At 34.3% G+C, this 27,344-nt stretch overlaps 4 protein-coding genes across 8 annotated transcripts; 1 reads left to right on the top strand and 3 right to left on the bottom strand.

Annotated features, from left to right (window-relative positions):
• Nucleotides 1-2,044: 2,044 nt before the first annotated feature.
• ERF9 (erf domain protein 9) lies at nucleotides 2,045-3,189 on the bottom strand. The gene has a single exon (NM_123788.5). The coding sequence runs from the start codon at nucleotides 2,842-2,844 to the stop codon at nucleotides 2,242-2,244; it is 603 nt and encodes a 200-aa protein (NP_199234.1). The 5' UTR covers nucleotides 2,845-3,189; the 3' UTR covers nucleotides 2,045-2,241.
• A 2,193-nt stretch (nucleotides 3,190-5,382) lies between these two features.
• CBP20 (CAP-binding protein 20) lies at nucleotides 5,383-7,849 on the top strand. Of its 2 annotated transcripts, NM_001085236.2 has the most exons (9): nucleotides 5,383-5,590; nucleotides 5,686-5,728; nucleotides 5,935-6,158; nucleotides 6,243-6,381; nucleotides 6,470-6,503; nucleotides 6,638-6,748; nucleotides 7,084-7,149; nucleotides 7,238-7,344; nucleotides 7,450-7,849. In NM_001085236.2, exons 2-9 carry the CDS (start codon nucleotides 5,711-5,713, stop codon nucleotides 7,522-7,524), a joined length of 774 nt encoding a protein of 257 aa, NP_001078705.1. In that variant the 5' UTR covers nucleotides 5,383-5,590; nucleotides 5,686-5,710; the 3' UTR covers nucleotides 7,525-7,849. The 2 variants fall into 2 exon arrangements, with proteins under 2 accessions (NP_001078705.1, NP_199233.1); NM_123787.4 differs by having other exon boundaries at nucleotides 5,480-5,728; nucleotides 7,450-7,817.
• An 810-nt stretch (nucleotides 7,850-8,659) lies between these two features.
• On the bottom strand, nucleotides 8,660-11,324 carry GLK2 (GOLDEN2-like 2). 2 transcript variants are annotated; one of them, NM_123786.4, is made up of 5 exons: nucleotides 10,705-11,305; nucleotides 10,183-10,323; nucleotides 9,648-9,983; nucleotides 9,205-9,294; nucleotides 8,660-9,085 (listed from the first exon to the last, which is right to left on the bottom strand). In NM_123786.4, exons 1-5 carry the CDS (start codon nucleotides 11,149-11,151, stop codon nucleotides 8,939-8,941), a joined length of 1,161 nt encoding a protein of 386 aa, NP_199232.1. In that variant the 5' UTR covers nucleotides 11,152-11,305; the 3' UTR covers nucleotides 8,660-8,938. The 2 variants fall into 2 exon arrangements, with proteins under 2 accessions (NP_199232.1, NP_001331906.1); NM_001344537.1 differs by having other exon boundaries at nucleotides 8,726-9,294; nucleotides 10,705-11,324.
• An 8,027-nt stretch (nucleotides 11,325-19,351) lies between these two features.
• Nucleotides 19,352-27,158, bottom strand: RLT2 (Homeodomain-like transcriptional regulator; the record flags this gene model as incomplete). 3 transcript variants are annotated; one of them, NM_001344536.1, is made up of 19 exons in its annotated part: nucleotides 19,352-20,526; nucleotides 20,594-20,845; nucleotides 20,925-21,029; nucleotides 21,211-21,771; nucleotides 21,864-22,394; nucleotides 22,482-23,132; nucleotides 23,221-23,430; nucleotides 23,505-23,660; nucleotides 23,755-23,907; nucleotides 23,988-24,074; nucleotides 24,211-24,311; nucleotides 24,418-24,640; nucleotides 24,727-24,891; nucleotides 24,973-25,062; nucleotides 25,157-25,537; nucleotides 25,638-25,717; nucleotides 25,798-26,211; nucleotides 26,303-26,417; nucleotides 26,513-27,158. In NM_001344536.1, 18 exons carry the CDS (start codon nucleotides 26,412-26,414, stop codon nucleotides 19,714-19,716), a joined length of 5,085 nt encoding a protein of 1,694 aa, NP_001318738.1. In that variant the 3' UTR covers nucleotides 19,352-19,713. The 3 variants fall into 3 exon arrangements, with proteins under 3 accessions (NP_001318738.1, NP_199231.1, NP_001190470.1); NM_123785.1 differs by lacking the exon at nucleotides 26,513-27,158 and having other exon boundaries at nucleotides 19,575-20,526; nucleotides 26,303-26,414; NM_001203541.1 differs by lacking the exons at nucleotides 21,211-21,771; nucleotides 26,513-27,158 and having other exon boundaries at nucleotides 19,575-20,526; nucleotides 26,303-26,414.
• Nucleotides 27,159-27,344: the final 186 nt, after the last annotated feature.

Raw genomic sequence — 27,344 nt, 5'->3', positions numbered from 1 at the left:
AAAATTGAAATATACAGTATCATCTTTTCATGTTTATTATCAACACAACTACACGATTAAAAAAAAAAAAAAAAAAAAAAAAACAGATCTTATACCAATCTGCCATTATTTGGTAAGGATGAACGGTCTTGTTGACAGGAGAAAAACTATGAGAGAAAAAACAAATATATTTTCTTATAAAACAAAAAGTGGTTCGATATCAGATCATTTGTTAATTTTTGTTTGAATGTAAAAGTAAGTACAGATGATCCTTCTTCGCATTCAAGGCTTTTGTATGTCCATGCATGCATTGTCGAAACTACGAAAAGTCAATGGTTGAAAAGTGTCAAAAAAAGGTCAAGTGTGAATGCTCAAGATTGTTGTTAAATGTCGTAAGTTTGTAACCGTCAGTGAATTACGAAAATGACTTAATGCCTTGACTTGATAGTTACTTAATAAAATACTAAAATCAAAGCATTAAGACAACGACGCACGCAAGGCTCGTGAGCAGACCAACACGCGGTGAGACATGGTTGGAGCTGCTGTTTCAGGCAATGGCCAAAATTGTATGAACTTAAGCGCGAGGCGGTGAGATCACGTGGTCTATGTTTTGTCGGTGAGTGACACGCGATAATGAAGTGCGTGAGAAAATAGTTAGAATGAACGCTCCGCAGAATCTGCCGACTAATTGTAGGAGCCACACATATATCTGCTTACCGGACCTTAATTTGAGTCCCACACCCACTTCGGCGACTTATCCAATGCATGATATAGAATTTGTTTGGATCTTTCCTTATATAATTGATTGTTATAATAAAAATGTGTATTAAAGTTTCTGATATAAAGATGGGATTGACTTTTAGGCTTTGTTAATTAACGGGTTAGAGGGTTATAAATCTGATAGCTGTGATGGTTTTTGGTTTTATAATATACTCATTCCAATAAAAACTAATGTAATTAAACAATTTATAGATAATTAGATAGAACGCTAATCAGCTCTAAGTTTATAGATGGCTACGCTACTTCGACTAATATCTGCATATAAGAATTATTGATCTTACGTGATTTATCTGCAGTCAATTTAAAGTTTTTGTCTTAATTCTAGTGTTTCTTGCTTTCTGTGGTTTGTTGGTGAAGTGTGTTAGTAGTTCTATTTGAGTCCTATGGTCGTGTTGGATTTTTATTTTCATCCATATTGGTTTGTTATTTGCTTATCTTTGGTGCCTGGTCTATTCGGATTTATTGGTGGTTCCGACATTTAGATATTCTATAGGGGAACCTTTATGAAAATCTCTCTAACTTTTGTTCAATAGTGTTTAGATGCGATCCTTTTTAGTACTTATGATTTTTTTTCAACAAAATTAATTACATCTCAAAAGAGTTATTACTAACATATAATATAATTTTATCTCTTTATTTAATTTTTATCAGCGGTATATATATTTCATCTTTTTATTAATAAAATTTTAGATGACAAAAATAAAACCAAAACATAATAATTAGACGTAAGAAAGCCACCCTAGCCAAAATATGTTTGTGGTTTAAAAAAATTGAAAGCATAGGAACAAAACAGATTATGGACGGCTAAAGCACACGTGCCTCCCACCTGACACTCATGCCATCATCCCCATCTACACGAAACTCGAAGATTGGACTCATGATGCTACCACTCTACTTTTCAAATACATTTTAAAAAAAAACTCATAACTCACTACAGTTTTTTTACTTTTGAATTTAATTTTCTTCCTACACAATTCATAGATGAAAAAAGAATTTTACATGTCTAATTTATAAACCAAACCATGAAACCATAATTCAATATAATGAGAAAACTAATGAAAACGATAACTACTTTTTTGTGTCATGATCATCCGATTTTTTTATTTTTATTTTTGGGTACTCTCCTATACTAAATTGTTTGATGTTGACAGACCATCTAAATGTTCGATGTTTCTTGGTTTCATATTCCACATCCATTTAATGGAGTGATATCTACTACCTATTTGATACATCAACCAACCATCATGTCATTTTAAGACATTTAAGAAAAAACATCAAAAGTAGAAAAAAAATATCAAAAGGAGATATTTGATTAGTAATTAATTACATCCACGTAATTAGGGAACCATAGGAGATTTCTGAAAAAAAATTCCTCTTACTTAGCCAAAAACATAGGAGATTTTTCTTTTTCTCATCTACTAAAGAAAACATTAATTATTTTCCGGCAATGTAAAATACAAATTATGAAAAGAAGAAAAAAATCTAAACGTCCACCACCGGTGGAGCTAGGTTAAGATCCAGGTTTAGTTCTCTTCTCGGTTCAACTTTTACGGTTTCTCGAATACCAATACTCAACTCGATATTAACCGGATCAAACCGAACCGGACAAACCCGAGAAAGCTCTGCTCTTAACGAAGCAGCTCTTGACGGATCGAAGAAAAAACCAGCAGAAGCATAACCACCGACGACTTTACGCTCCCGGTGACATGCAAACGGAAATCTCTGACGCGTCATCTCACGCGCCGTCGTCACCGTCGTACGGTTGACGTAAGAATCGTTCTCGCCACCGTCGTTAACCGTAGTAGACTCTCCGGGAAGAGGGAAATTAGTCTTTGCTTTGGAGCCACGAAACTCTCTAGCGGCGGTGTCGTAAGCTCTTGCAGCTTCCTCCGCCGTGTCGAATGTCCCGAGCCAAACCCGGGTTTTCTTTCCCGGGTCACGGATCTCCGCCGCGTATCTACCCCATGGACGCTTCCTCACACCTCTAAAGTGCACTTCCTTCCGCATCGTCGTCATCGTCATCGTCTTCCCTCCGCCGCCTTCACTCACGGCAATGCTTCTACCGTTCGCCTGTCTTGGAGCCATTGCTTATAAAAGAAGAGATATATTCTCGTTTAGATAGAGAAGTGACGTTGTTTTTGGTTTAATTTATAAAGGAAAAGGTTTTTGGTTTAGAGAAAGAGAAAGAGACGGTCAACGAGGGTTTGACTGAAAAGCGCCGCCCAAAAAACAGACAATGTGAGAGGTTTTAATGTTTTTGTGACGGCTTTTTGCCTTAACGTCCCGTTACTGCGGCGTGACTTTGCGTAATTTGATTGCTTGATCTCACGCTCCTTCATTAATCTACATGACTACCACGCTCTCTAACGATTAAATGAGTTTTACATTAATATGAATTTCCAAGCCTTATTTTAGTACCCACCAATATGAATAGCCTTTTTTTTTTTTTTTTGTCGGCCCAATATGAATAGCTAATAGCCACGGTTCTATACTTCTATGTTGACAATGTTGTCATTTAAATTTTGTATAGAGATATATTTATGTACAATGTTTCGAATGAAATATGTAGTAGGTGATTTAGATATATGGTTTGATAATATGTGAGTAGGTAAATGTGTCAATATCTTTTTTTAATAAATGGTTAGCAGCTTAAGAATCCAGTTTATTTTAAGAATCCAATTTGTATCAACTTAATTATCATTATATGACATATCATATTGCAAAAAGTTTTTTCTTTTTTTTTGAATCTATTGCTAAAAGATTTTGATTTGTTATTTAGATACATGGCATACAGGTTGATACACAATTTTATTTACTTTGGGAGATTTCGTTGATTTCCTGTTTTAAGAAATCAACAACAATCAACTTTATTGATGAACATTGTTTTTTTTTTTTTTTGAATAAAATGTCAAATTATATTTAAAAGAAAAAATATACTTTTTACATCAGCTTTTTTGATATTTTGATAATAAGAGAAATAGAGCTAGATCAAAAACAGAGTAAATAGAATTGAGAGAGCAAAAACAGAGTCTTCTTTCTTAGAGGATGCTATGGACGCATGTCAAACCATACTTGCAGCCCCTTCTCGAGTCGAAGATCCCCTTTCTTTTTGATTGTCGATAGCTGGTTTCTAATAGTCTTGTCTATCTGTCGGATGAGGTTTGAAGCTGAACGTGACTTCTCTCCGTGACGACGAGAATTTCTCTCCCTCCAAATGGAATGAATAGAGACTTGGAATGTGTACCTGGATAAGAAACTTTGGATGCGATCAGGCTGAGAATCAGATATGTAATTCACCACAGCAGACCATTTTGTGGAAAATCTATCTTTGTACACATTCTTTGCGATTGATGTCCAGATTTCAGAAGAATAGCAGCATTGGATATTGATGAACATTGTTGTGTAACAGCTGTAGAGGATTTCATATATGTAATATATGTTATAGTTAACTCATTTAACTCGATAAATAAAACAAATTTAGAATTATATTAACTTTTATTGAATAAGTATTTTACTTTAACACATGAATAATGGATACGTCTAACGTTATTGTCAAATGTTAATCCACACAAAAGTCACAATTTTTTTGATCCTACAACATAACACAAAAAAAGAGAAAAAATGGTATTTGAATCCCGTTACGTTACAGATACACGTATGTATGTTAGAGTATCTTCAGTGAATCTCTCAAAAATGAGTATTGGAGTAATAAAAAGTGATCTGGAGGGAACACCATAGTAGATTATGAAGCTTCAACACAGATTTAACGAGAGCTTTAACTTCGAAAATGAGTCACCTAAACCACCGCTTACAACAACGAGAAATAACTATTTCTATGTCTCCTCAGCAAAGTTCCTTATATGATTTTCTTGTCCTTAAAGAGGTATTTTCTTAAAACATTACTTTGAAGATATCTTCATAGGCAAAAATCTAGAAATTAGAAATAAAGGATGTTTAAAAATATAAAATTTAAGGTTTGCTAATGCTGAACTGTGAAATTAAAACCAACAACCACAACAAACCAAACCGGAATATCATTTAAACCAAATTAAAACTAAAGGGCGTTCAGTATTCGGATCGAATATTTCGAGTTTGTGTATTTCAGATTTAGAAGTTTAAGACCCGTTCGGGTATTTTAAAATTTTAAACCGTTCGAGTTCAGGTTTATTTAAATATTAAAATATCAAAATTTTGTATGTAAATTTATCAAATTACTTGAAAATTTCAAAAACTCTCAAAACAACACGAATAGTTTTACTTTAATATATCCAAAGTAACCTAAAATACACAAAATAACTAAAATATCCAAATATCCAAATATTTTCTGTATTTAAGTATGAATATAAATAATATATCAAATATTTGAGGTATGTTTGGATATTTGTTCAGATCGGGTTTGGGTTAGAGTTTTTCGGGTTTTGAAGTTTAGGACCCGTTGAATATTTGAAATTTTTGGATTTGGATCAGGGTTTTCGGTCGGGTTTGGGTTGGTTCGTAGGGTTCGATTATTATGTCGAGACCTAACTAAATTGAATTACAAATTGGTTTTATGGTTTAAACAAATAAAGCGAAACCGAAATAATTGAACCGAAACCAAACCGGAATTGTTATTTGATTGAACATTTTAGATGCAAAAAATTTGGGTTTTTTATTTGTTTTAATATTAAATTAATACCAACAATAATATTTGTGAATTAATTGTAACTTTGTAAGGTTTCGTAAGGTGGGCCATGAAACCGGATACTCGAGAGTCGCCGGAGTGTCCTTGCCTTCTTCTATCAGTTCTGCTTCTGCTTTAGAAATTAGGGTTCCCTTTTTGAAGAAGACGAGTGTAAGTGTCTCTCCTTCTCGATTTCTCGCTCATCTTCTTCTTCTTTCACCCCGCATAGACCTAATTTAAGCTATCCTCCTCTCTCATCATCGCAGATTCACTTCTTCTCACCGTGAAGCGATGGCTTCTTTGTTCAAGGTACATAAAGTTTAGATTTTTATCGGAAACCATTTCTGGGTTTTGCTTTTTCTAGCATAGAAAATCGAGATTCGTTAATGTTTTTAGTGAATTTAGTATCCGGGTTGTCTGGAATCTGATGGGTCTGAAGCGATTCTAATTGATTTTTGAAGTTGTTGTCTAGGGTTTGGTCTCACGATTTCATGTTTGGGGTTTTTGATTGTCAGGAGCAAGCAAAGCTATCAGCTTATCGTGATAGAAGATTTTCAGGAACACAAGAGGAGTTTGATGAAGCGCTAAGAGCATCTACAACGGTTTACATTGGCAATGTGTCTTTTTACACTACTGAAGAACAGCTTTACGAGCTTTTCTCTAGAGCTGGAGAAATCAAAAAGATCATCATGGGTTTGGATAAGAACACTAAAACACCTTGTGGCTTTTGTTTCGTCCTGTAAGCTTTCATCTTCAACAGTTTTATATGTAAGTTTCATTATGGTGGTTGCTGAGTTTTGGTTTTGTGTCTTGTTTTTATCAGGTTCTACTCTAGAGAGGATACTGAAGATGCAGTCAAGTATATAAGTGGGACTATTCTCGATGACCGGCCTATTCGTGTGGATTTTGATTGGGGATTCCAAGAAGGAAGACAATGGGGCCGTGGTAGAAGCGGTGGCCAGGTATTCATCAGATGCATCATCCTCTCTGTAATTCCCTGACCGTTTCTTTACAATTAAAAGGTCATCATGGTTTTCTAATTTCATACAGGTTCGTGATGAATACCGTACAGATTACGATCCTGATATCCTTTTAGTCCGCATAGTTATGCACTCTGTTGTTCTTGTTTAGTATACCTGTTTTGTGGTAGGAAAGATTGATTTCTCGGTTATGAATTTCCCGCCAATCCATGTGTTTTTTCCTTAACTCATTGATTACCTAGAGGTGGTTATGGGAAATTAGTTCAGAAGGAACTCGAAGCACAAAGGCAGCTCGTGGATTACGGTACTGGCTCATTGGGAGCTTATCCTCAAGCTGCGCCAACGAATTGTATGTTTTTTTCAACTTTCTACCAAATTTACTTGATCTTATTCCTGGTTTCATGATTTCGCACTATACTGTGGACAAATGGTGAACTAAAAGTACCATGAATGCGAGTCTTAAGTTGCTTTACTTAGAATTGTAGTGCTCAGAATAAGACTCTTTATCTTGCAAAGCATCTGCTTATTGTTTTCCCAGTTCCCTTTCGAATAGATAGTGAAAATGTGAAACAAGATATGGTCCTAGTGTTAAGTATCTTATTCAAGTCAAATTATGTGAGAATCCGTAAATAGAGCCTGCAAAACACTAGATTCCTAAATGCTTTTTGCATATGTTAATCACAGATGGAAATGGAAGGCGTGGTGGTGGAAACTATGGTCAAGGAGGACAAAATCGCCATGGAAGAGGAGGTATTTTTATCCCAAATGACATAATGCGTAGTAATAGTGTAATCCTCAGCCACAATAGCACAATTCACTGTTTTTAATGTTTTTGCAGACTACCATCGGAAACGACAAAGAGACGATGATCGCTATGGCCGCGATAACTCAAGAAGAAACACAGATCATGAGTCTAGGAGAGACACTGATAGTGACATGAGACCGGTAAATAACAAGGCCTTTTTCTTTTTCCTTACTAAACGTTTCGAGTATATTTAGTATCTGATGCTAAAACACTGTCTGCTATGGAATTTTGTGTGATTGTAACAGGAGAAGAACCCACGATTCCGTGAGAGCGGTGACTCCGATGACGATGGTGAAGATGATCGGAAGAGAAGATCTTAAAACAAAACTTTAGAAGTTGTCAATGTTGCTGAATGGTCAATGTAATCTTTAGATTGATGAGTCTGAACTCAGTTTGGGTTTTCTAGATTTTCATTACAACCTTTCTTAAGTGGTTTCGTTCAATATCAGTGTCCTCATTAACTTTTGCTCCTTGATCAACTGATATGTCATTACTAGTCTATTGGGCTAAAGTAGCCGAGTGAAGGCCCTCCATAGTACTCACTAATCACTTTGTATCATTCTTTCTCATCACATTGTACGCTTCTTACATTTCTCAAAGTATTTGTCCAAATACAGCTCCTTTATGCATTAGAAGCTTCCGAAAAAGTATTATACGAACTTACATTTATCTGATGGAGAATGAGATATAGTAACTAACTAGATCACGCATAACTCCATCGAGAGCTGCTAGTGTGTCAAAGCCAAAGATACAGCTTCAATGTCTTTCAAGAGTTGAATGTATATAAATTAACGTTATTGAGCTGCGTCTGCACAATGCTCGACAAACACAATCCATCAAACATGCCACTTTCATGCCTTCTACATTCAAGAGTAATTTAAACTTCTTACCCCAAAGTAATTGTTATTAACTTATTCTGCATCATCACTTTGGCTTTTGATTGGTAATCTCTATCGCATGGTACAATATTTAATGCTTTAATAGTTTACTAAACACAAAAGTATATCTACAACTATTCTAGTATTTTTTTGTACTATTGTATTTTTTGTACCTGTATTTTTTTTACTTCTTTCAACTATTCTAGTATTTTTAAAACTTTTTCCGCTTTTTTGTTTTTACCATTTTGTGTCACCAATCGAATCCGTTTGAATTAAGTTTTTTACATGGAACCAATTAAAAGAATATTCGTATATCTAAACTCCAATTATGTGTTGTACTTTTTTTTTTTTTTTGCCACGATATGTTAACATTATCAATTGCAAATTTTTTTATGGACTTTAATTGAGTTTTAAAAATATTTGACTTCTTTGAAATTATAAATAGTCACAATCCATAGCTGTGAAAGTTGGCATTATAAAACAAAATAAGCCATTGAAAAAACACATGCGATATATATCCCGTCTAGTTTTCAATTGTATAAAACTATAAATTGTTGATTGAATAAATGATAGTAATGTTTTAAAATGTTAAGCATTTTTAACCCCAAAAAGTGTTGCATTTAGTCATTTTGCAATGATGCTTCGGGAGTTGAAAGTTAATAAAAATTACAGATTCTGCTATCGAAGATTATAACGATATATTAAAGTTGCTTAACTTCGATACATGCACTCATATAGAGAAATACATATGATCAAGCAACAAGGATTTATCGTCTTTCCCTTGCAAAAATACATAGAAGATACCAAAAAAATGAAGTTAAAAGTTTGAGATTTCGACAAATTTTGGAGATCTTTCTCAAGGAAGAGGAGGAACATTAGAAACTCCTTGACGTTGTAACTCCGTCATAACACCGTCAACCGACGGCGGTTTCAGTCCCAAAGGAAGCGGCAGCCACGGCTTTGATATAACGTCCCCAATAGCTGCATCTATGCTCTCATTCGACTGCAACCGTCAAGTAATGAAATATTGTTAATTATCCAAAATTTATTCGAAAACTTTTTTGGGTTATGTCATAATCAAAATCTAATAAACAAAATTGAAACCAAAAAAGGTGCACTCACGGGATGAATGTCGATGGGAGGATTAGTGGGTCCTAATTGTCTTGTGGGAACACCGATGCTTGAATGATTCGATGATGCCATACCATATCCCTACACATATATACACATAAACCATGATTAGAAATATGTTTTTGTAAAATCCATACATAATTCATAGCTCTAAATCTTTATTAGTTGTCTACATAAAAATGATTCATGATCTTGCAATCTTTTACTAATTGCGTTGTTAGACAAAACCACAATCTAATTCAATGATTCCGTTTTATACTTATATATGTTGCATGTGTTAAAAAGCCAATAGTGTACAAAGACTAGCTTTTTGCAGTGTCATGATTGTTCAACAAAGCTGATTTAGTTATGTCATTTCGATTATTTTTCATGATTTAACCATACAACTAATAATGGAAAAACATGTAACATTTTTACAAATGAATTATTATTACCTGTGGATAGAGTGGTTGCTGATGCCAGTACGGTGGATGACCTGGCCAAGATGCCGGAGCCGCCGCAATGGCCGGCATTGGATACGTCCGATGAGCAGACGCCGGAGTATTAGGCTTGTGTTTTGGCCACGTAGGATGACCCCATACGTGCAAAGGCCTGAAGTGACCATGATGCATTGGTGCCACGTGTGGAGGATAGCCTAAGGCAGGAGCTGTCCACGGCTTCTTCCCTCCTCCTCCTACTCCGGGCACTGCCACCGTGGCATGTCTCCGGAGATTCCAGCTGGCAGCTTCTGCTTCACGCGCTAGTAGATGTTTCCGATGTGACCTATATTTCTATCATTACAAGAAGAACACAACACAAATTAATCTTATTACACAAATCTGAGTTGGTTAGTATTTTACTTGTCTTTTCATAAAAAATTTTGAAGGAAAAACATGTAATCTATAAATTAGGTAATTACTATGTTAGGGGTTATAGCACTTGATTAATTCCTGTTAAAATTAGTTTGTATAGTTTTAGTCTAAAATTTACCTGAAGATGGCTAGCAACGTTGTGACGAGTGAGAGATTTAACGTTCATAATTTCCAAGATTCGAGACGGCACCGCCTTGTCTACCCCTAATTGCTCCACCGCTTGTACAAATTTCCGGTGTAACTCCGGCGTCCAATCCACCTGATTTGCCGGAACAATATATTAATTAATCAATAAATGAAAAGAAAAAAAAGGAATTCATTTTTTTTATAGAAAATTGTCTTACAGTTTTATAAAAAAAAATATTTAGTCCAAATAAACACACAAATTTGTATAGTCCTACTACACAAAACTTGGTTTTGGTCCTAGATCTACTCCAGTTATCAAACTTAATAATAATTGTGTATATGATAAATACACTAATTCACTAACTTTGTAAAAAAAATATTCAGAAACACTAGAAGTTTATGTTTTTTTAATGAAATCCTTAAAAAGGTTGGTGATTTCTTAATGGGATTTTTTACCTTTAAAGAAGAAAAAAAATAAACTAATCTAACATGGATAATTGGGAAATAAACACACCTTAGGTTTTTTCTTAATATCGTTCTCATCGGATAAACAATCTTTACTTTTCTTCCCTTTACGTTTGCCTCGACGCACCGTTTTGTCCCTAAAACCACCGTCACCACCACCACCACCCTCTTGCTTACACACACCAACGTCTCTCTCCGATGTCTCCGATGCCGTCGAAGTGTTACCCTCCATTTCTTGTTCCTCATCTCTTCCGCTACCGGAATATTCCCCAAGAATCTCCGAATCTATCTCCAAATCCGGCAAAACATCGTCTCCATCGAAACCAATGAAAAGATCGTCGTAGTAATCGATTCCATCAAGAAGATCATCGGAAAAATCCCCGACCGTCGTAAAGTCCGGCAAGTCTTCCGTCGTAAAATCTGCGAAATCTGCCGCCATGTAAGTATCCTTTGAGTTGTTTCCGATGAGTACTGGAGCCGGAGAAACAGTTAACATCGGAATCGTAAAAAAATGAAAATTCTAAAGGTTTTTTGAAAAATTTAGAGAAAACAAGAATGATACAGTGAAAGTAGTATATGAGTGTATATATATATATAGACGTGTGTGTCTGAATAGATATAGATAGTTCCAAGGTTTTATTAAAATCTTTTATATGCCGTATATATGTGTTGGTGGATACTGACATGAAAAATAAGTTGTGGTTGAGAGATAGGAGAGAGAGATTTTTAAGTTTTTTTATTCTTTTCGTAAATTTAATATTTTATTTTTGAAAATATTCAATTCAATACCATATTTTATATTCTAGTATAAGTTTATAATTGACAGTTTCCTTTTAAACATTATGGCTGTATTACAATGAATGGAAAAAATTACAAGAGCTATTAAAGATTTAAAGAGTCAAATATAGGAAATGAGAAATATTTTTGTCTATGTATACACTATTGAAATGCTCCTTTCTTGGTTGTCCCAAAAATAAAGAGGAAATGCTTTCTACATTTTTTTAGTATTTGCATAAAATGACAAAACTTTGACGACTAGCAATTAAGCAAATGCGTAAGTATTTTTTTAATAAAAAGTGATTTTTTTTTACATTTTGGAGTATAAGACTAATAATTATTTTGGGAAAAATTCAAAAATACCATTAATATTTTCTATTTATAAAAATATCAAATTTATTTTATCCATTTTCAAAAATATCACAAATATATGGATATAAAAAATTATAGAGTATGTTATAAGAAAGTTTATAAAGTCTCTATAACACATGTTATTGAGTCTTTGTAAAGTTTTGAAATTGTATGAGGTTTTGTACTTTTGTACGTCAAATTTTAAAATGATATTTTAAACAAATTTTCATTAATGCTTTTTTGAAAGTGGCATAAAAAATTGGTGCCTCAAAAAGTTTCCTAATTTTTCACAGTATGTTACTTCTTTTTTTTTTTATGTGGATTTCTTATTCATAAAATTATTTTTTATGTGTTTTACTTACAAAGTATAAAATGTTACAAAATGCATGCTTTTTCGTCTAATTATGCTATTTTAGAATCAAGCGCTACTACTATATAATAAGATTTTGTATAGCTTATATATATATATATATATTTATATATATAATAATAATTTTCTACATATTTGTTTGGGTATAAGTTTTAAGATCCATGATTTTTTTTAAGGAAAACGTTGTAAGAGTCCAATTTATTAAAAATAGTGGTGCATAAAGATAATTTAAAATAATTATTTGATTATTTATTTCACCAAAATGCATTTATCTTTGATGATATTCATCCTCAAAAACCACCAAAATTATACGTGTTTGAACTAATATAATTAAAGAATTGGTATCCTACAAATAATTTATTTAAACGACATTTTATGATAATAACGACAAATAAGAGTAAAGTCTATGATCGGATAGAATGGTTGTTCATAGTAGCAATAATTAATACGGTGTAGATTTCGACATACTGGATTATGGCGTGTATAAGATTTGTCTTGTTTCGGATCTTAACTAACACAAAACCTAAATGTTACATTTATCAAAAACGGTTTTTTACAAGGCGATTTGTTTTCTCCTTGGTTTTTCTTTTAGTTTTATTTTTTACAGAACTGATGTGGATATTCATAAATCATAGATAAAACAATTTATCCTACTATATTATTTGGGAAGTACATTTTAAATGTAACCTTAATTTTTGTAAGTAATTACATAGGTATGCCATTAGAAATAAAATTTTAAAGAGTAAATTAATTTATCTCTTTAAGGATTAAAAAGTCAAATACTAATTTAATTAATTTAATTAATTAAAAACGAAATACATTATTAATTTTTAAAAATAATAGCCAATCAAAATCAACTTATAAGATTTGATATCTAAATTTTAATTAATTTAATTTAAACTATAAAATATAAATGTATTAGAGAATGATACAATTTGCAAAACTTTTATATATAAAAATAATTCTAAAATTTTAAAAATTACTACTTAAAAAAATAATCATGGGACGGGTAAAGAAATTACAGAACGTGTTTTATTTTGGAATTGGGTTATATGGTGGATGTATTTGAATCAATATTTATAAAATTTTAAAATATTATTAATATGCTGTTTTAATAGGGGTCAAAACTTCAGTTTTTTTAACAATTGTCTCATGAATTCGTGGTATAGCGTTACTTAATAACAATTATAAACTGTAAAATATAAATATTTTGTAAAAATAAAATTTGCAAGTTTTAATATATATTACTTTTAAAAATAAATCGTCCCGCGGTATACCGCGGGTTAAAATCTAGTTAATAATAAAAACTAGCTCCCATAAGTCCATCAATATCTAAACTACTATTTGTCATTGGTCAATGTAGAGATATTATGGATATACTTAGGGTTTACGGAAAAGTATCTCAAAAAGTGGTCTATTTTCTTGAATCATCCATGATTTTCTGTAAACATTTTCGTAACCATGAAAAGAAGAAGACTAGTGTTCTAGGCACTTCAAAATAAAGAGGAATGAGATCATATATAGGTATGCCACAATATTTGGTGGTACAAAAATCATAAATTATAATAATAAGATTACAAAACCGGATAAATGAGATTATTTCAATTGAATATTTTTGGTATGTAAAGTGCTTAAAGGCATATATTAATAACAAACCCATCTCTTTTGAGTGAAAAAATGTATTTTCCATCGTTTAGATAAATATTACTTCGGGTAATAGATGTTTTGGCCTTAAACGTTTGAATGTGATTAGGCTTGGGGTTTAATATTTTGTTGTAGGAAGATGCATGGATCCTATACGACTTTCCCTGGAAAACGAGAGACATGAGAAGATTATTCACCTCATATTAAAATTTGTTTGTTTAACTAATTTGAAAACAGAGAGCTGACATATCTTAATTCTTCAGGAATCGCTAATACAGATTATTATTCATGACTTCCATTATTAATAAAATATAAATTTGGCCATGAGCCCAAACTAGCTTGGGCTTGAGGGGCCACAAGGAAGCTTGGGCTTGCAGGGCAGTAAGCCGTAAAAAGTAAATGAAACATTAATGTGAGTTATGTCAATATCCTTTTAAGAAAAATGAATTATTAGAAATATGAGACGAATTATGCTGAGTAATATCCTTTTAAAAAGGATAGATTGTAAGAAATGTGAGATAAGTTGTGTTCAATACCAACTTACCATAGTTTCTTATGAGCGGTAGCTTTCCCAAATCTTTTAGACGAGTTTGGTATACTATGAGTTTGGTATACAAGCAACCAATAATGGATCTCTTTATTGTTACTGTGTGATTGTAAAACTAATAACTCGATGAACAAATATATATGTCGAATAGAGAAATTTTTTAGTCAAGTGGTTTAATATCCACCGAAATTCGATTCCATATAGATAGTTGCATTAGTCCGTATTTTGGGTTTTTGTTTATAGATTGGCCTTGTCGATCCAATTAATAAATCAAAATTCTCTTGTTAAACAAGTCCACATATATAGGAGAAAGTTGAGAAAAATATCTTAACTTACTCACTTTAACCAAATTAGTTCTCATTTTAGTGATGACTTGGTAATTAGGTTTAGCTACACCAATTATTATAGCCAACAAACCAAAAGATGTTATCGTGCTTTCTTAATTTACTGAATTCTGTTTATATTGTTTGTTAGAATTGCTTAAGACAAACCTCACTAAATTTTTATTACTACTGATAATTTTATATCCACTTCTTTACGTAATCTATTTCACAAATATTATTACTGCAACGCCAGCATGATAATTTACACTAGAAATTCAATTTATTATCATTATTGAACTTACATGTTTTTTATACAATTTTCTGATAAGTTTTCCAAGTTCTACGAATTTTTTTATATATTTATATATTTATTTAGTTATTATTTAATTATTTTATTTCTGAAATCTTACATAAGTTCGTATAATTTTTTGTTGTTCTAGCTTAGTTTAAATTTTTATAAATTTATTGTATTTTTTTCTGTCTATGTGGATTCAATTCCTAAATACTATTGCACTTACACCTGTATTTGCGGCTTATACTAAAACTGAAACTTTTATGTGTAATTTTGTTTGTCGTACTATATATTAAAATTTATATATATATATCTATATATACTTGTCATTTTTTTTCCGTATCTTATTACAAATGATTAACTTAGCTTTCGACTGCTAAATCTAATTTGCCACTTTTATAGCAAGGGATTATACAAATAACTCGACCACTGACAGTTTTATCTGCACCTAGAGTTTTATTTTAGATAAAATCAGGAACATCATGTTTTCAAAGACTGGACTATGACAAGTTGACAACGGTTTACCCGTTTACCTACGTCACTCTAAAAACGGTCCTATAAATTTATTTATTTCAATAATCTGCAGTTTCAAAATTGAATCCCAAATTTGATGTACAAACAATTAGCATTATTTAATAACCCTTTGACCAAAATGTGGGAGTTACAGTTTTCTTTTCTGTTTAAACTTTTTATCCATACGTGCGTGACTGGTGGATGCAAATATACAATAAGCTTAACTGCGTTACAGTTCTCGAAGAAATGTTGCTACTTGGCGTTAAAAGCGTTACTTTTCACATTACTGTTTTTTTATCCACATGTGCATCAGTGCATGTGCAAATGCAAATAAGCTAACAGTTTAATAGCGTTACATTTCTCACCGAAACGATGCTGATTTTTTTTGCTAAGAGAAACGACGATGCTAATTGGCGTTAGAAGCATGATTTATTGCATTTAATGTGTACTCTTATTGCGTGAATGGTTATTTTTTTGGTGTGGCATTAATTATATTATTAACTCTAGTGGTTAGTACAACTATTACAGAGCTACGTTACGACGTAACGTCTTTTTAAGTAAAATTTATTATTTCATTAATAGGACAGTGACATGTTTGGGGTCAAAACTCAAGTCTATTTAATTTAACATTCGGATACCTTGGATTCATAAAATATAATTAATAAATAAAAACAAACAGTTGGTTTACATAAGAAACTCACTTATAGGAATTGACAGTAAAAAAACTGCAAATTTTATGTGTATAGTGTATGAATATAATAGTAAAGATTTTAGTTTTCTTTAAAAAAAGATATCAAAGTGCATATAGTATTATATATTAAATTTGTGGTGGGATCTCAACCACATCTTTTGTTTTAATATATAACTTAATTTCCCTTTTAAATATGTTTGTGCTTGTATATATATTTTGAAATGAATAATGCAGTGGAACGGGGTTGGCAACATTACATTTTGTTATTTTTTCTCTATATTCTTTTATTTATTATTATTTATTGCTATGTGGACTCCAATTATTTTGAGAATTTTTAATATGTGAAAATGTCATGTCATGCTTACTCTTCAGTCTTCACCAGACGACAACGTTTTAGTTGTTATTTTTTTTGGGGTTTTTACATCTTTTTCGTGTTCATATGTGAAAAATTAATCATACATAAAAAAATCTTAAAGAAAATAATGTTGCAACTATAAAGAGAGGTCTATTATTGCAAAATGAAATTGAAATATATTTTTAAAAGGAAATGAAATGATATGCACAGATTTATACAAAACAAAGAGACAAAATATGATGGAGACGAGACGTATAAACAAGTGGGGGCGTAGAAATTGACCTTCTCGTGAGCCACATTTGGATAATGCTCCTTTATTAATCTCTTTTTCTTCCCATCTCATTCAATCTACATGTTTGATTAATTACTATTGCGATAGGAATAAATTCTTTATCAAAAACAAAAAGAAAGGAATAGAATTATGTCAAACGGATTGACTTGAATCATAAAGATTATAATAATCCAGTCTTTCTAATATAAATACGTTATTGAGTTTTCTCGTTGAGCTTCTAGTTTCAAAAGCTCTCTTCGCAATCAACAAATTCGAAGACCTATATTCCTGCAAGATGCACTTAAGTACACGCACTATTGTAAGTTTTTGAGTATAAAAACTTCCATAGCTATATTAATTATTACTAAGTTACTCGTATTAATCAAATTTGGTGGTCGAAATATTCAAAGAAAAGTAAGACAAAGTCAAACAAAGATAGGAGAACAAAGCAACTGAAATATGACAAAATTTAAAAAGAAAATGGTTCACAAAAGGAAGGAAAAAAAACAAATCACATGAGCGTTGTAATAATTGAAGCCTTTACCAACATTTTACAAAAAGTGTCAATATCAATATAGATTAACAAGAGATAATCCATAATTTGAATGGAATAAACATTCCTAATGGTCTTAAACGTTTGAAACTTAGTAAATACTTCAATTGATGAAAGAATATTTGTCTATAGGTTATAGAAATTCTTTTTGGCTTGTCAAAAAACTTTATAGTTACCGTTGAAAGATTTTCAGTGACAACATGCCACATCAAATTTGTTCTACACGTAACATTCTTCAAATGTTTAATCAGTTTGGATAATGTCATTTAGAAGTACTCCTTTATCTAAATGAAATAGATATGTATACAAGTTATATTTTTTGAGAAATAGAGAATTTTTTTCTTTTCTTTTTAACCCGAAATCATAGTAGAAAAGTATAGGAAACCATTAAACCAAACATGAAATTTAGTCTTACGACATATTTATGTCATAATGATGAGAATCATGGAGTACAGTATAATTCAATGCGATTTAATATCCCGTCAAATCAAACTACACTCATGCATAATAGTGAGAGACATGAATTGTAGCATTTTTTGGCATTTAGGTCTACTTCTATCAATAAAGTTTGAATATCATTTTCTTAAATGACATTCGACAGAAATGTAGAAATCGTCGTACATGTGTTAATTATTGAAATTTCGAAAGATAACTATAATGGAAACCTTACAGATATTTTTCGTTCTTCTACCTTTTTTCCAACATTCTTCTTCCCTTTATTTTTCTCGAAATTATTTACATTGGTTAGTGAAATAATTATATTTTTCCTGTCTCAAATATACACATATAAACATATTTTAAAATTACTATTTAGAGAAAACCGCATAGTAAAATTATTTGTAGTTTCCAGTTATAAAACTTAACTGTAAAAAATGTTTTATGGTCGTCTTCGGCTTGAAAAATAAAATTTCTCTGAATTCAAAAAAAAAAAACCTATTTCCTTAGATGTACTTATTAGAGTAGTGGTCGGACATTTTAAAAGGTTTTGGGACATGCACTATGATATTTATTCCTGAGAAAGCTTTTATATATGCTGGATTTGTTCAACAAATTGGGACATTATATTTGAATACCAAATACGTAACAAAAACATGTCAGATAAAATCATTCTGAAATATATTGTCCATTTCCAATCCTAGACTCCTAGTCTCAATTTCAACCATTCCCAATCCATTGTACACCAGGTAAATTCTCCACTTGTACTATTATTTAATGTATATGCTAATATTGATAATATTTATTCATTTAGTTTCAACACATAAAAAAATTATTTGGCAAACAAGTGTACTTATACACTACTGTTAAAATCAGATAATACAAAAGGAAAATTTTGAATTTTGTCTTTCAGTGTTTAAGAAGAGGTCTTAAAATTACATATAAGACACCTTCTTAAACTTGTACGAAAAATAGAAGTTATGAAACTTTTTAAAATTTTCATGATTAAAATACTAGTTTCCATTACATGATTGAGATGATATTTTTAATAATATAAAAAATCAGGAGAGGGGTTGTGATATGTGGAGAAGATAGTTTTGTCTTTCTTCTGTGTCATGAGAGGCGAGCAGTGCTTTGTCTGTAAGCTCAATGAGAGACATATGCACGACGTCGTTCTCAGTCCCACTCCATGTCACTCTTTACAGATCCCAAACCCTTTGATTTTTTTTCTTTTTTCCTTTTTTTACAATAGCAACACCAACAACAATAATGTAACATAGTTACAGTTTTATAATCGCAAAAAATTACATCCCCAATAACTAATGCATATAGATTCACATCTCAATGTTGATGGTCTAATACTCCGAATTCTTTAAAAAAAAAACAGTAATTTACGACAATAATTTGCTACATATAATTCATGGCTCGGTTTAGATAATGTAATAATACTCTGAATTCTAAAATTGGTTGGTGCATGAGATAAAACAGTTGAACATGTTTAACGTGGAATACTTTTAGGGTGATTTTCTTTAGTAGAAAAAAAGAAGTGATTTTCGATACCTTGTGACCGAAGATAAAATAAAGAAGACCGAACCAGATAGATCAAAACCGCAAATAAACCGGCTGAACTACAAAACATCCGGTTAAGTCCCGAAAAATCACGGTTTATTTTGGTCCTGACTCTAATAAAATTCTGTTTACCAGAACAACAAAACCGACTGAAAATCTATGGTTTATGTTGATCCCCGACTCTAATAGAATTCGGGTAACCAGAGCTAAACCGGACCAAAGCTCTCTAATAATAATAACCGTATAAGCAAGCTCATAAGAGACAAAAGGATTACATTGACGTTACCTTACAAAAAGGTTGTTACACTAAAAGAATTCATTTTGAAGAATACAAAAACAAGCTTCGTAGGTTCTTGTCTAAAATCAGTCATTGAAAATCAGAAGACGATGAAGATGTTAGATCAGGATCTTCAAACTTATTAAACCTTTTCCGAGTCGCTGCATCGTTGCTAATGCTAATCCCATGCTGCTTTCTACCATACGAGTCTTCGTTTATGTAATCTTCATCCTCATCATCAACAACATTCACATCCATTTTCATGTTCATGTCTTCTTCTTCTTCCTCTTCTTCTTCGTATTCATCATCACTATGTAAGCTAAATTCCCCCCTACCTACTAATTTACTTGATTCGCCGCCGCCATCAAAATCATCAATCGGAGCCATGACATCATCATCATCATAGTCCTCATACTGAAACGATCTCCCCGAGCTGCTAGCTTCTCCGTCATCGTCTTGCAGTTCAGGGGTTTCGATCCAATCGTCATCGTTATCAGGAAGACTGGTTTTGGCGGTTACAGCAACTTCCTTAACCCGACGTCCTCCTCCTACTTCATTACATATACCGAGTGTTCCTTGCGTTGGTCTCTTTCGGCCTTTGGTGCCACTACGCCGCCCATTCTTTCTACCCCCACGTGGTTGTGCTCTCGGTCTCAACATGGTTTCACCATTTGAGTTTGCTGCACCTCGTGGTGGTTTAACAGAAACTGCCGGTTTCTTGCCATTGCCACGGGCACGAGGCCGGCCACGTCCTCGTGGTGGTCGACCTCCTCTCCCAGAGCTAGACACACCACCTAAACCAGGATCCGTCCAGTTCTCTTCTTGCTTATAAGCAGCAACTTGCACCGGAGTTTCCATTACGTCCTTCTCATGTAAGTTTCTCAGAATATTTGTCTCCAAACCCTTGTAAACAAGACAACTTTCAGTATATGAATAAAGAAAATATCAGCATTCGTTATTATATACTTACCACGAAATCTTCAGATTCTTTGTCTTTTAGAGGATCGTTGTTTTGATCGGGTGTGTAAACAATCGAGCTGTCGAAATCAAAGAGTCTCAAAGCTACACCTCCTGCTGTCTTTGGTATCCACGGTAGTACATTAACCCCACAAGTAAGATCGCTGGCGAGAGCTCCTTCTTGTAAACCCAAGAGTTCAGAAGTTGTTTCAAAGTTTGAAGACAAGAAATCCCTCTTTAGTGCTGCCTCTAACGTTGTGAGAACCTGAAACAGGTGAGTTTCAAGGAATCAGAATTGCCCACAAGATAACTATAAATCGCTGCAACAATTAGGAAATACGAACCTGATAAAGATCTTCATGGGAACTTGATGACAACAGCTTCATACCCCAAGATTTCCTAAGATTCTCTGTCCAAAAAGCTTCAAGTCCTTCAGGTGGAAGAGAAGCCTGTCCATGGCGAAGAAGAATCACAATACTCATTAGTTCTAGAAACCGAAACCGTTTCAGACCGAATCGAAAAGTTTTCTATTTCCATTTGGTTCTTCTATGTTATTTGCCAAAAACAATTAGACACCAAAATTTCTAGAAAATTAGATGATGAACTAAGGAAAAGTATAGAAAAACTCACTTCGACAAGTGCTAACTGAACCTTGAGTAGTCTTATTCTAAGAGGAGACAAGATTGAGCTACGCAAGATAAAGCCAGTATCTCCTCTTCTCAAATTATCCCCGAGTTGAGCCACTTGCTCAGCAAAACACAACTCACCAACATCTGGACCAGCATGCATCTGACCGCAACTAGGACAGCAAATATCTCCGACAAAGTGTAGTTCCGCACAGATTCTGCATATGCGAAAAAGCGGACTGCTTTGCTTAGCACCATACTTAAATGCAGATAAAGCACTAGGATGCAGCATATTATCCCACATCCACTTCTCGAAACTATGGAAGCGTTGCAATACGCTGCATCTCTCAACGGCGTTACTATCCCCTAGCTCGATCTTAAACGTCGTGGAGATTTCCGCAGTATCGGAATCCAAGCTAGAAGATATGGAACACACCCCGGGATTTGCTGCCACATTCCTCCTTAATGCTTCCTTGAAGGATGCTTCGATCTTCAGCAACATAAAGTGTAAATGTGATTCTCTTACACCGCGAACATCTAGTGACTTCACCAAATAGTCAAAAGCCTGAAAAAAACAAGTAGCAAAGAAGGTTCGATGATTGTTATAAACACAAATGTTTGCATTTCAATTCCAGATTTAAGTCTTTTCATATATACCTCTTCGGAATCAATGAGCCTCCAGCGTCCGTCCTGAAGTTCCACGAATATTCTACCACAACCAGGATCATTTCGAGAGGCGGATGCTGAAAACCGCCAATAGCGATTGCGTCTTCGATCTTGACCTAGCGGAAGCGACCTATATACATATAGCTCTTCAGCTTTATACCCAACATACGCTTTTAACTGTGCACGCAGCCTTTCCCGGTCCGCTGTGTACCCCTGTTGCTGCTGATACTGCAAATTCTCCACTCCAGGTACATTTTCTTGCAATTGCAAGCTTGGTCCAGCAATCACGTTATTCACATCGATCTGTGGAAGACTCACCGGGTCCTGTGAGGAGATTGGAGTCACATCCGCTGATGAACTTTCTTGATTTCCAGATGCAGGGGTTGCGATATTAAGCCCCGGCTTTGCTGTTGGGTATGAGAGGTAATTTGCTCGAATCAAAGACTCTTCTTTCCAGCGTTTGTCGAGTTGCACTTCACCCCACATCTGTTTCTTTAATGCACTTGCTACCTCCAACCGTTCCTGCACACAACACACAGAATCTGATTATGGTAAAAAACTAAAGAGAATGTAAGTCAAGATTATTTTTAGGATAAGAATCATATATACCTCAAGGGCGATTCGGATTGTGTTTCCTTCGGTGGCAATACCAATCAGAGCAACAAGTGCGTTTAAACGTTCCTCGCTGCTAAGATTCGAGTAATCTCCTTCTACAAGTCCTTGAACCCACTGTTCCCCAAGTTTGCTCTCGTCAAAACAAGCACTATCTTCACCGTTTGCTACCGCATCCTCTAGAGATTGGTCCGCTAAAGTGTCATCTCTTTTCTCATCTTTCATTTCCTCGGGGAGAGAGGGAGTAAGAGGCAGTCCCAGTTCAGTTTTCATGGGCACGGTATCCAGTTTCCCATTTTCCAACAATGGTTCGACTCCAATTAAGTTTTCTACCTTCAGAGGATTGGGATCTTCCTTTTTAAGGTTCACATCAACCTCTGGGTCTTCTCCGACATCGCTTTCAGAGTCTTCATCTCTCTCAGCGTCATCAACATCTTCTACATCAGTGATGCCGCTCTTGAATGCACGTATTCTCTCTCTCGCTTCAGCAAATATAGTCTCAGCATCACCTGCATCTTTTCTATAGGAAGCACGTACACAATACGTAGAAGGAGCTACCCTCTCAAAGAGTTTTGTATCTCGAGACAACGCAGCAGCAACCGAGGCTTCAGGTGTCCTACTCGTCGTTAGATCCCTCAATCCTGATTTCTATGATCAATAAGAAAGAAAAGGAGAATGAAATAAAACCCTGCTTAGATAGTAAGTTTAAGAGAAACAATCTTTAGACCATCTTTACCTGAATCTTCTCTGCAACCTCAAGAATGTTCAAACCTTTTTCACCTTCAAGAGATAGAACATGAAATGCAGCAAACTTAACAGTGCCTGGAGTCAAACGATGCCGTGAACGTCGTGGATTAGAAAGTCCCCTCTCTTGCATCTTGGCAAAAGCATTCTCAGCTGCTACTCCTTTCCTTAGGTTGAAAATCACATTCTCAGAGTTGTTGGCCTGCACTTGAAGAAAACCAGAAGTCAGAATATTGTAGAAAAACCGAAATTAACGAAATACGTTAGATGGCCCACCTCATTGTCATCATGAACAGACACAGTCCTAATGTTCATTTTCTTCAGTTGCGGTCCCAACCCGGCAGAGAGAGCGAGTTGCCTCAAGATTTCAGGCCATGTAAAAACATTCAAGTTTTTTCTCCAGCTGCGTATATCAAAACCCCACGCGTATGCCTAATCCAAAAATTGCATCATACTAAACATTAGGAGGAATAGGAGAAAGATTTCCATTATAATCAATAGAGATACTAGAAAGTGGGTAACTTACACCCTCCACAACGTGAGGATGACCCCCTCCGGGATTAGCAGCAACATTCTGGTTTGCTCCAACACCGGTCGACAGCGTTCTTACCACACCCTCGATATCTTTGATTATAGTCTTCAATAGAACAATGTGTATCTCTCCCATTAGCCGTGGGTCCTACATGACCAACAAGGAAAAGTTAAGAGAAGCATACTGTTTAGATCTTGTATAGACTTGAAAAAGAGTGAAACACTTACATAGTCATGGAATGCCTGAGCAAACTCGTCCAGGGTAAATGGCCAAAGACCAAGAACGTCTGCGAAAGTGATTAAGAATCTCCACACCTACATGTTGTCAACCACGTTAAGAATGTTAGCTGGTGACTAAAATAAAGCAAAAACTCGTTTCTATGTATATACTGTTATTGAGATTCACATCAAAGTGGAAAAATTTAACGACAGATAAGATGGGAAAAGTCACCATAAGAAGATTTGCAACATTCTCATCAGAACCATTCCACGGCTTGACTGCAAAGGGCTTTTTCAATTTTACAGATGTTGGGGGAAATATTGCCTGCTTGTCTGAAATAATATAATCCATCAGATGAATGTAAGATACAATTCCCATAAACAGCTGAAATGAATCAGAAAAATAGATAAAATAAAACAAAATGAGTTATTGATTCACCTCTATATTCATCGAGGTTCTGTAGAGTTTCAAAGTCAAGGGCGAGCATTGAAGGCAAGCCTTTTGTTAACGCAGCAACCTCCATGAGCTCTAAGCGTTCATCTTCAATAAGTTCCATAGATTCCTTTGCGATCTTACGAGCAATGGCCCTCTCATTAGCAGCTTTAAGCCTGGCAACCTCTTTTTCTTTACGCATCTCTTCTTTTTGTCGCATTTTCTCAGCCTAGTCATAATAAGAGATGCTAATGAGTAAACAACATTTCAAGTGAGTTCTCAAGAAACTTAAATGTAGCGCATATTTCACATTACCCTGATTGTTTCTTTCTTCAAGAACTTCTCTCTTCGCTGCAACTCTCGCATCTGCTCTTTAAGGTACCTCTCTTCCTCTCTCTGTTTTTCACGTAAAAGACGTTCTTCCTCTTTCCGTCTTTCACGATCTTGCCTCTCCATTTCTTTCCTTATTTGCTCTTCTCTCTGCAAAACCAATTGACACAATGAACACAAACAACAAATACAGTTAAAAACGTATGTGCTTAGCTTAAATCAGAACAAGACCTTTCGCCTCAGCATATCTTGTTTCTCTAGTTCCCTTCGGATCCTCTTCTCATGAGCCTCGACTTCCCGAGCTATTCTTGCTTCTTCATTCTACAATGAATATATAAAGGAGAAAAAATTATGAGTACAGTTGCCAGCTATTTATACAATACAAAAAATTCGCACGAAAACCTCGTTTACAAACCTTGCGGTGTCTCTCTAATTGCAGGGCATCATCATCCTCATCCTCATTACCAACTTCTCTCTCTGATTTCACAAAAGGATCATCATGAACTTGTGCAGCAGTATCCATGTAGCTTTTCTGATACGGTGAGTCATATTCGACCAAGTTAGGCGAATAGACATGCCCCGGCTTCCCTTGATGAGTTGCAAGATTCAAATTTGGTATCTGAGGTGAAATTTTATAGTCATCCCGATGTCCAGCAGACACAGCTGAAACCCTCATAACCGAACCATCAAGTGGAACTCCAAAATGATGTGACGGAGAAACTCGTTCCGAATGATCAGTCCTCGAAGATGGCAGCTCAGGAATGAACTGATATTCACGAATAGGCCTCACATGATCCTAAAATGTAAAAATGACAAATCATTGAGAACTAACAAAAAAAGATTCAAGCATCAACAACAACATATCATGAGACAATCAATACTAATAGAAAACTAACTTTGATAGGCTTGACATCGGATCGGACATATATGTTGGTCTCGAAAGCTTGCCTAGTCGCCTTGCGATGGCTTGGCATCTCTGCAAACATTATAGCTAATTAAGCAACATTTCTATCGATACTAAGAAGCAAAATATAGTGTTGTATAGTAGTTATATACCAATAGGCATGCCAAATGCACCAGGAGGTAAAGGATCAAACTCCATTCCAAGAACCGGTCCGTTATCTCTCAACCGCTCTCCCAATTGAGCTTCAACATAACCAATAGCTCTAACCTCAGCAGAAGACGGTTCATTAAACCGCCTCACAACCGTCACACCACTACCGCCACTGCCTCGAGCAGCTCTTCTAGAATCAAGCTCATTTCCCGCCACTAAATCACCGGCATTGACGGGTGGTTCCCAGGATTCCATAGCCGTTGGAGTTACTAACTCCTTACGCTGACGTTTGCTCGGCGTAGTAGATTTCCGTTCTTTAAGCCGCCGGTGACAAAACCACATCTGTAACTGTCTATCGGAAAGATTCAGTTTCACTGAGAGATCCGCTCTTATAGCTTCCGAAGGATAAGGCTCAGCTGAAAATAAAATTAAAACACAAAACTTTCACTTATAAAAACACAAAACAGAAACTTCATATAAAAACAATGGAGGAAGACAGAAACAAACCTGAATAAGTGTTTTCAAGAACTTCAAGTTGAGCAGCAGTTTTCATTTTCCGTTTAGACTTACTCTCACCACCACAACCTTCAGGTGTTGTTTTTTCAGACCCACCTTCCATTTTCTGCAACAATCCCCAAATCCACAAAATTGGAAACCCTAGAAATTACAAAAACTAATGAAATTGATTTCAGTCATGGGTAAGAAAAAAATACTTACTTGGGCTGATGAGAAAGTTGAAAAACAGATCAAAAGTATGAGACTTGGTCGGAAATTTTGGTGGAGAAAGATTAGGTGTGTGTCAAGAGAAGAACATATCTGAAGAACAAAGGGTTTGGATTATTGTTTATGGTTTGACGAAAAAGAGGAAGAAGAAGTAAAGAAGAATAAAAATCTGTCCACCAAAAGACCAAAAAGAAAAAACCTTTCTCTCTCTACTACTAAGAATGTGATTGGGAATTTCACAAATAAAATCAAAAACATTAAACATTTTAGTCTCGCAATATCGACAAGATCATTAATATAAACCGAGAACAATTTTAATATTAAAAGAAATAAAAGATGAAATCGTGAGAAGAAGAACAGCAACAACAATCGAACGAACGAACGAACAACAACAACAGTGTTTTGCCTCTGACTATTCGTTTCTTTCATAATCATGATTTTTTTCTACTTTTCTTTTTTTCCTTCGAAAATTTATATTGAAAAATAAAAAGATATTTGAGTTTGTGAATTGATTGACAAAAAATTTTAATTTAAGACTTTGAGAGAGTTGTTTGGTGAATTGTCAGATTCTTTTCTTTTTTTTCTTTGGGTTGGTTTTTGTGAAAATCGAGGGAGTTTGATTCAGGGCTCGCGTTTCTCTCTCTTTGTTTCTCTCGCTTTGCATTTATCAAATTTAATTTTAAAATAAATATATTTTTTCTTCTTTGGACTTGTGTTTTGTCGCTTTGTGTTTGGATCTTGGACCTGACCGTTGCCCAGTTCATGTAATAAATCCAACCGCTTACTTTTTTTTATAGTAGTTTTCACTGATTTGGTTCTATAAAGG

This window comes from Arabidopsis thaliana, chromosome 5, assembly GCF_000001735.4.
Source record: "Arabidopsis thaliana chromosome 5, partial sequence".
NCBI lineage: Eukaryota > Viridiplantae > Streptophyta > Magnoliopsida > Brassicales > Brassicaceae > Arabidopsis > Arabidopsis thaliana.
Note: the sequence above shows the minus strand (reverse complement) of the source record. Positions and strands in the feature narration are given on the sequence as shown.

Excerpts from the sequence above, each read along its gene's own strand:
- ERF9 (NM_123788.5), bottom strand. The coding sequence starts at position 2,844 with ATGGCTCCAAGACAGGCGAACGGTAGAAGCATTGCCGTGAGTGAAGGC.
- GLK2 (NM_123786.4), bottom strand. The coding sequence starts at position 11,151 with ATGTTAACTGTTTCTCCGGCTCCAGTACTCATCGGAAACAACTCAAAG. Across the intron at positions 9,295-9,647 it reads AGCAACCACTCTATCCACAG|GGATATGGTATGGCATCATC; the intron begins GTAATAATAATT and ends ATATATGTGTAG. Across the intron at positions 9,086-9,204 it reads CTCCCATCGACATTCATCCC|TCGAATGAGAGCATAGATGC; the intron begins GTGAGTGCACCT and ends TGACGGTTGCAG.
- CBP20 (NM_001085236.2), top strand. Across the intron at positions 6,382-6,469 it reads GTGGTAGAAGCGGTGGCCAG|GTTCGTGATGAATACCGTAC; the intron begins GTATTCATCAGA and ends AATTTCATACAG. Across the intron at positions 6,504-6,637 it reads CCGTACAGATTACGATCCTG|CTAGAGGTGGTTATGGGAAA; the intron begins ATATCCTTTTAG and ends CTCATTGATTAC.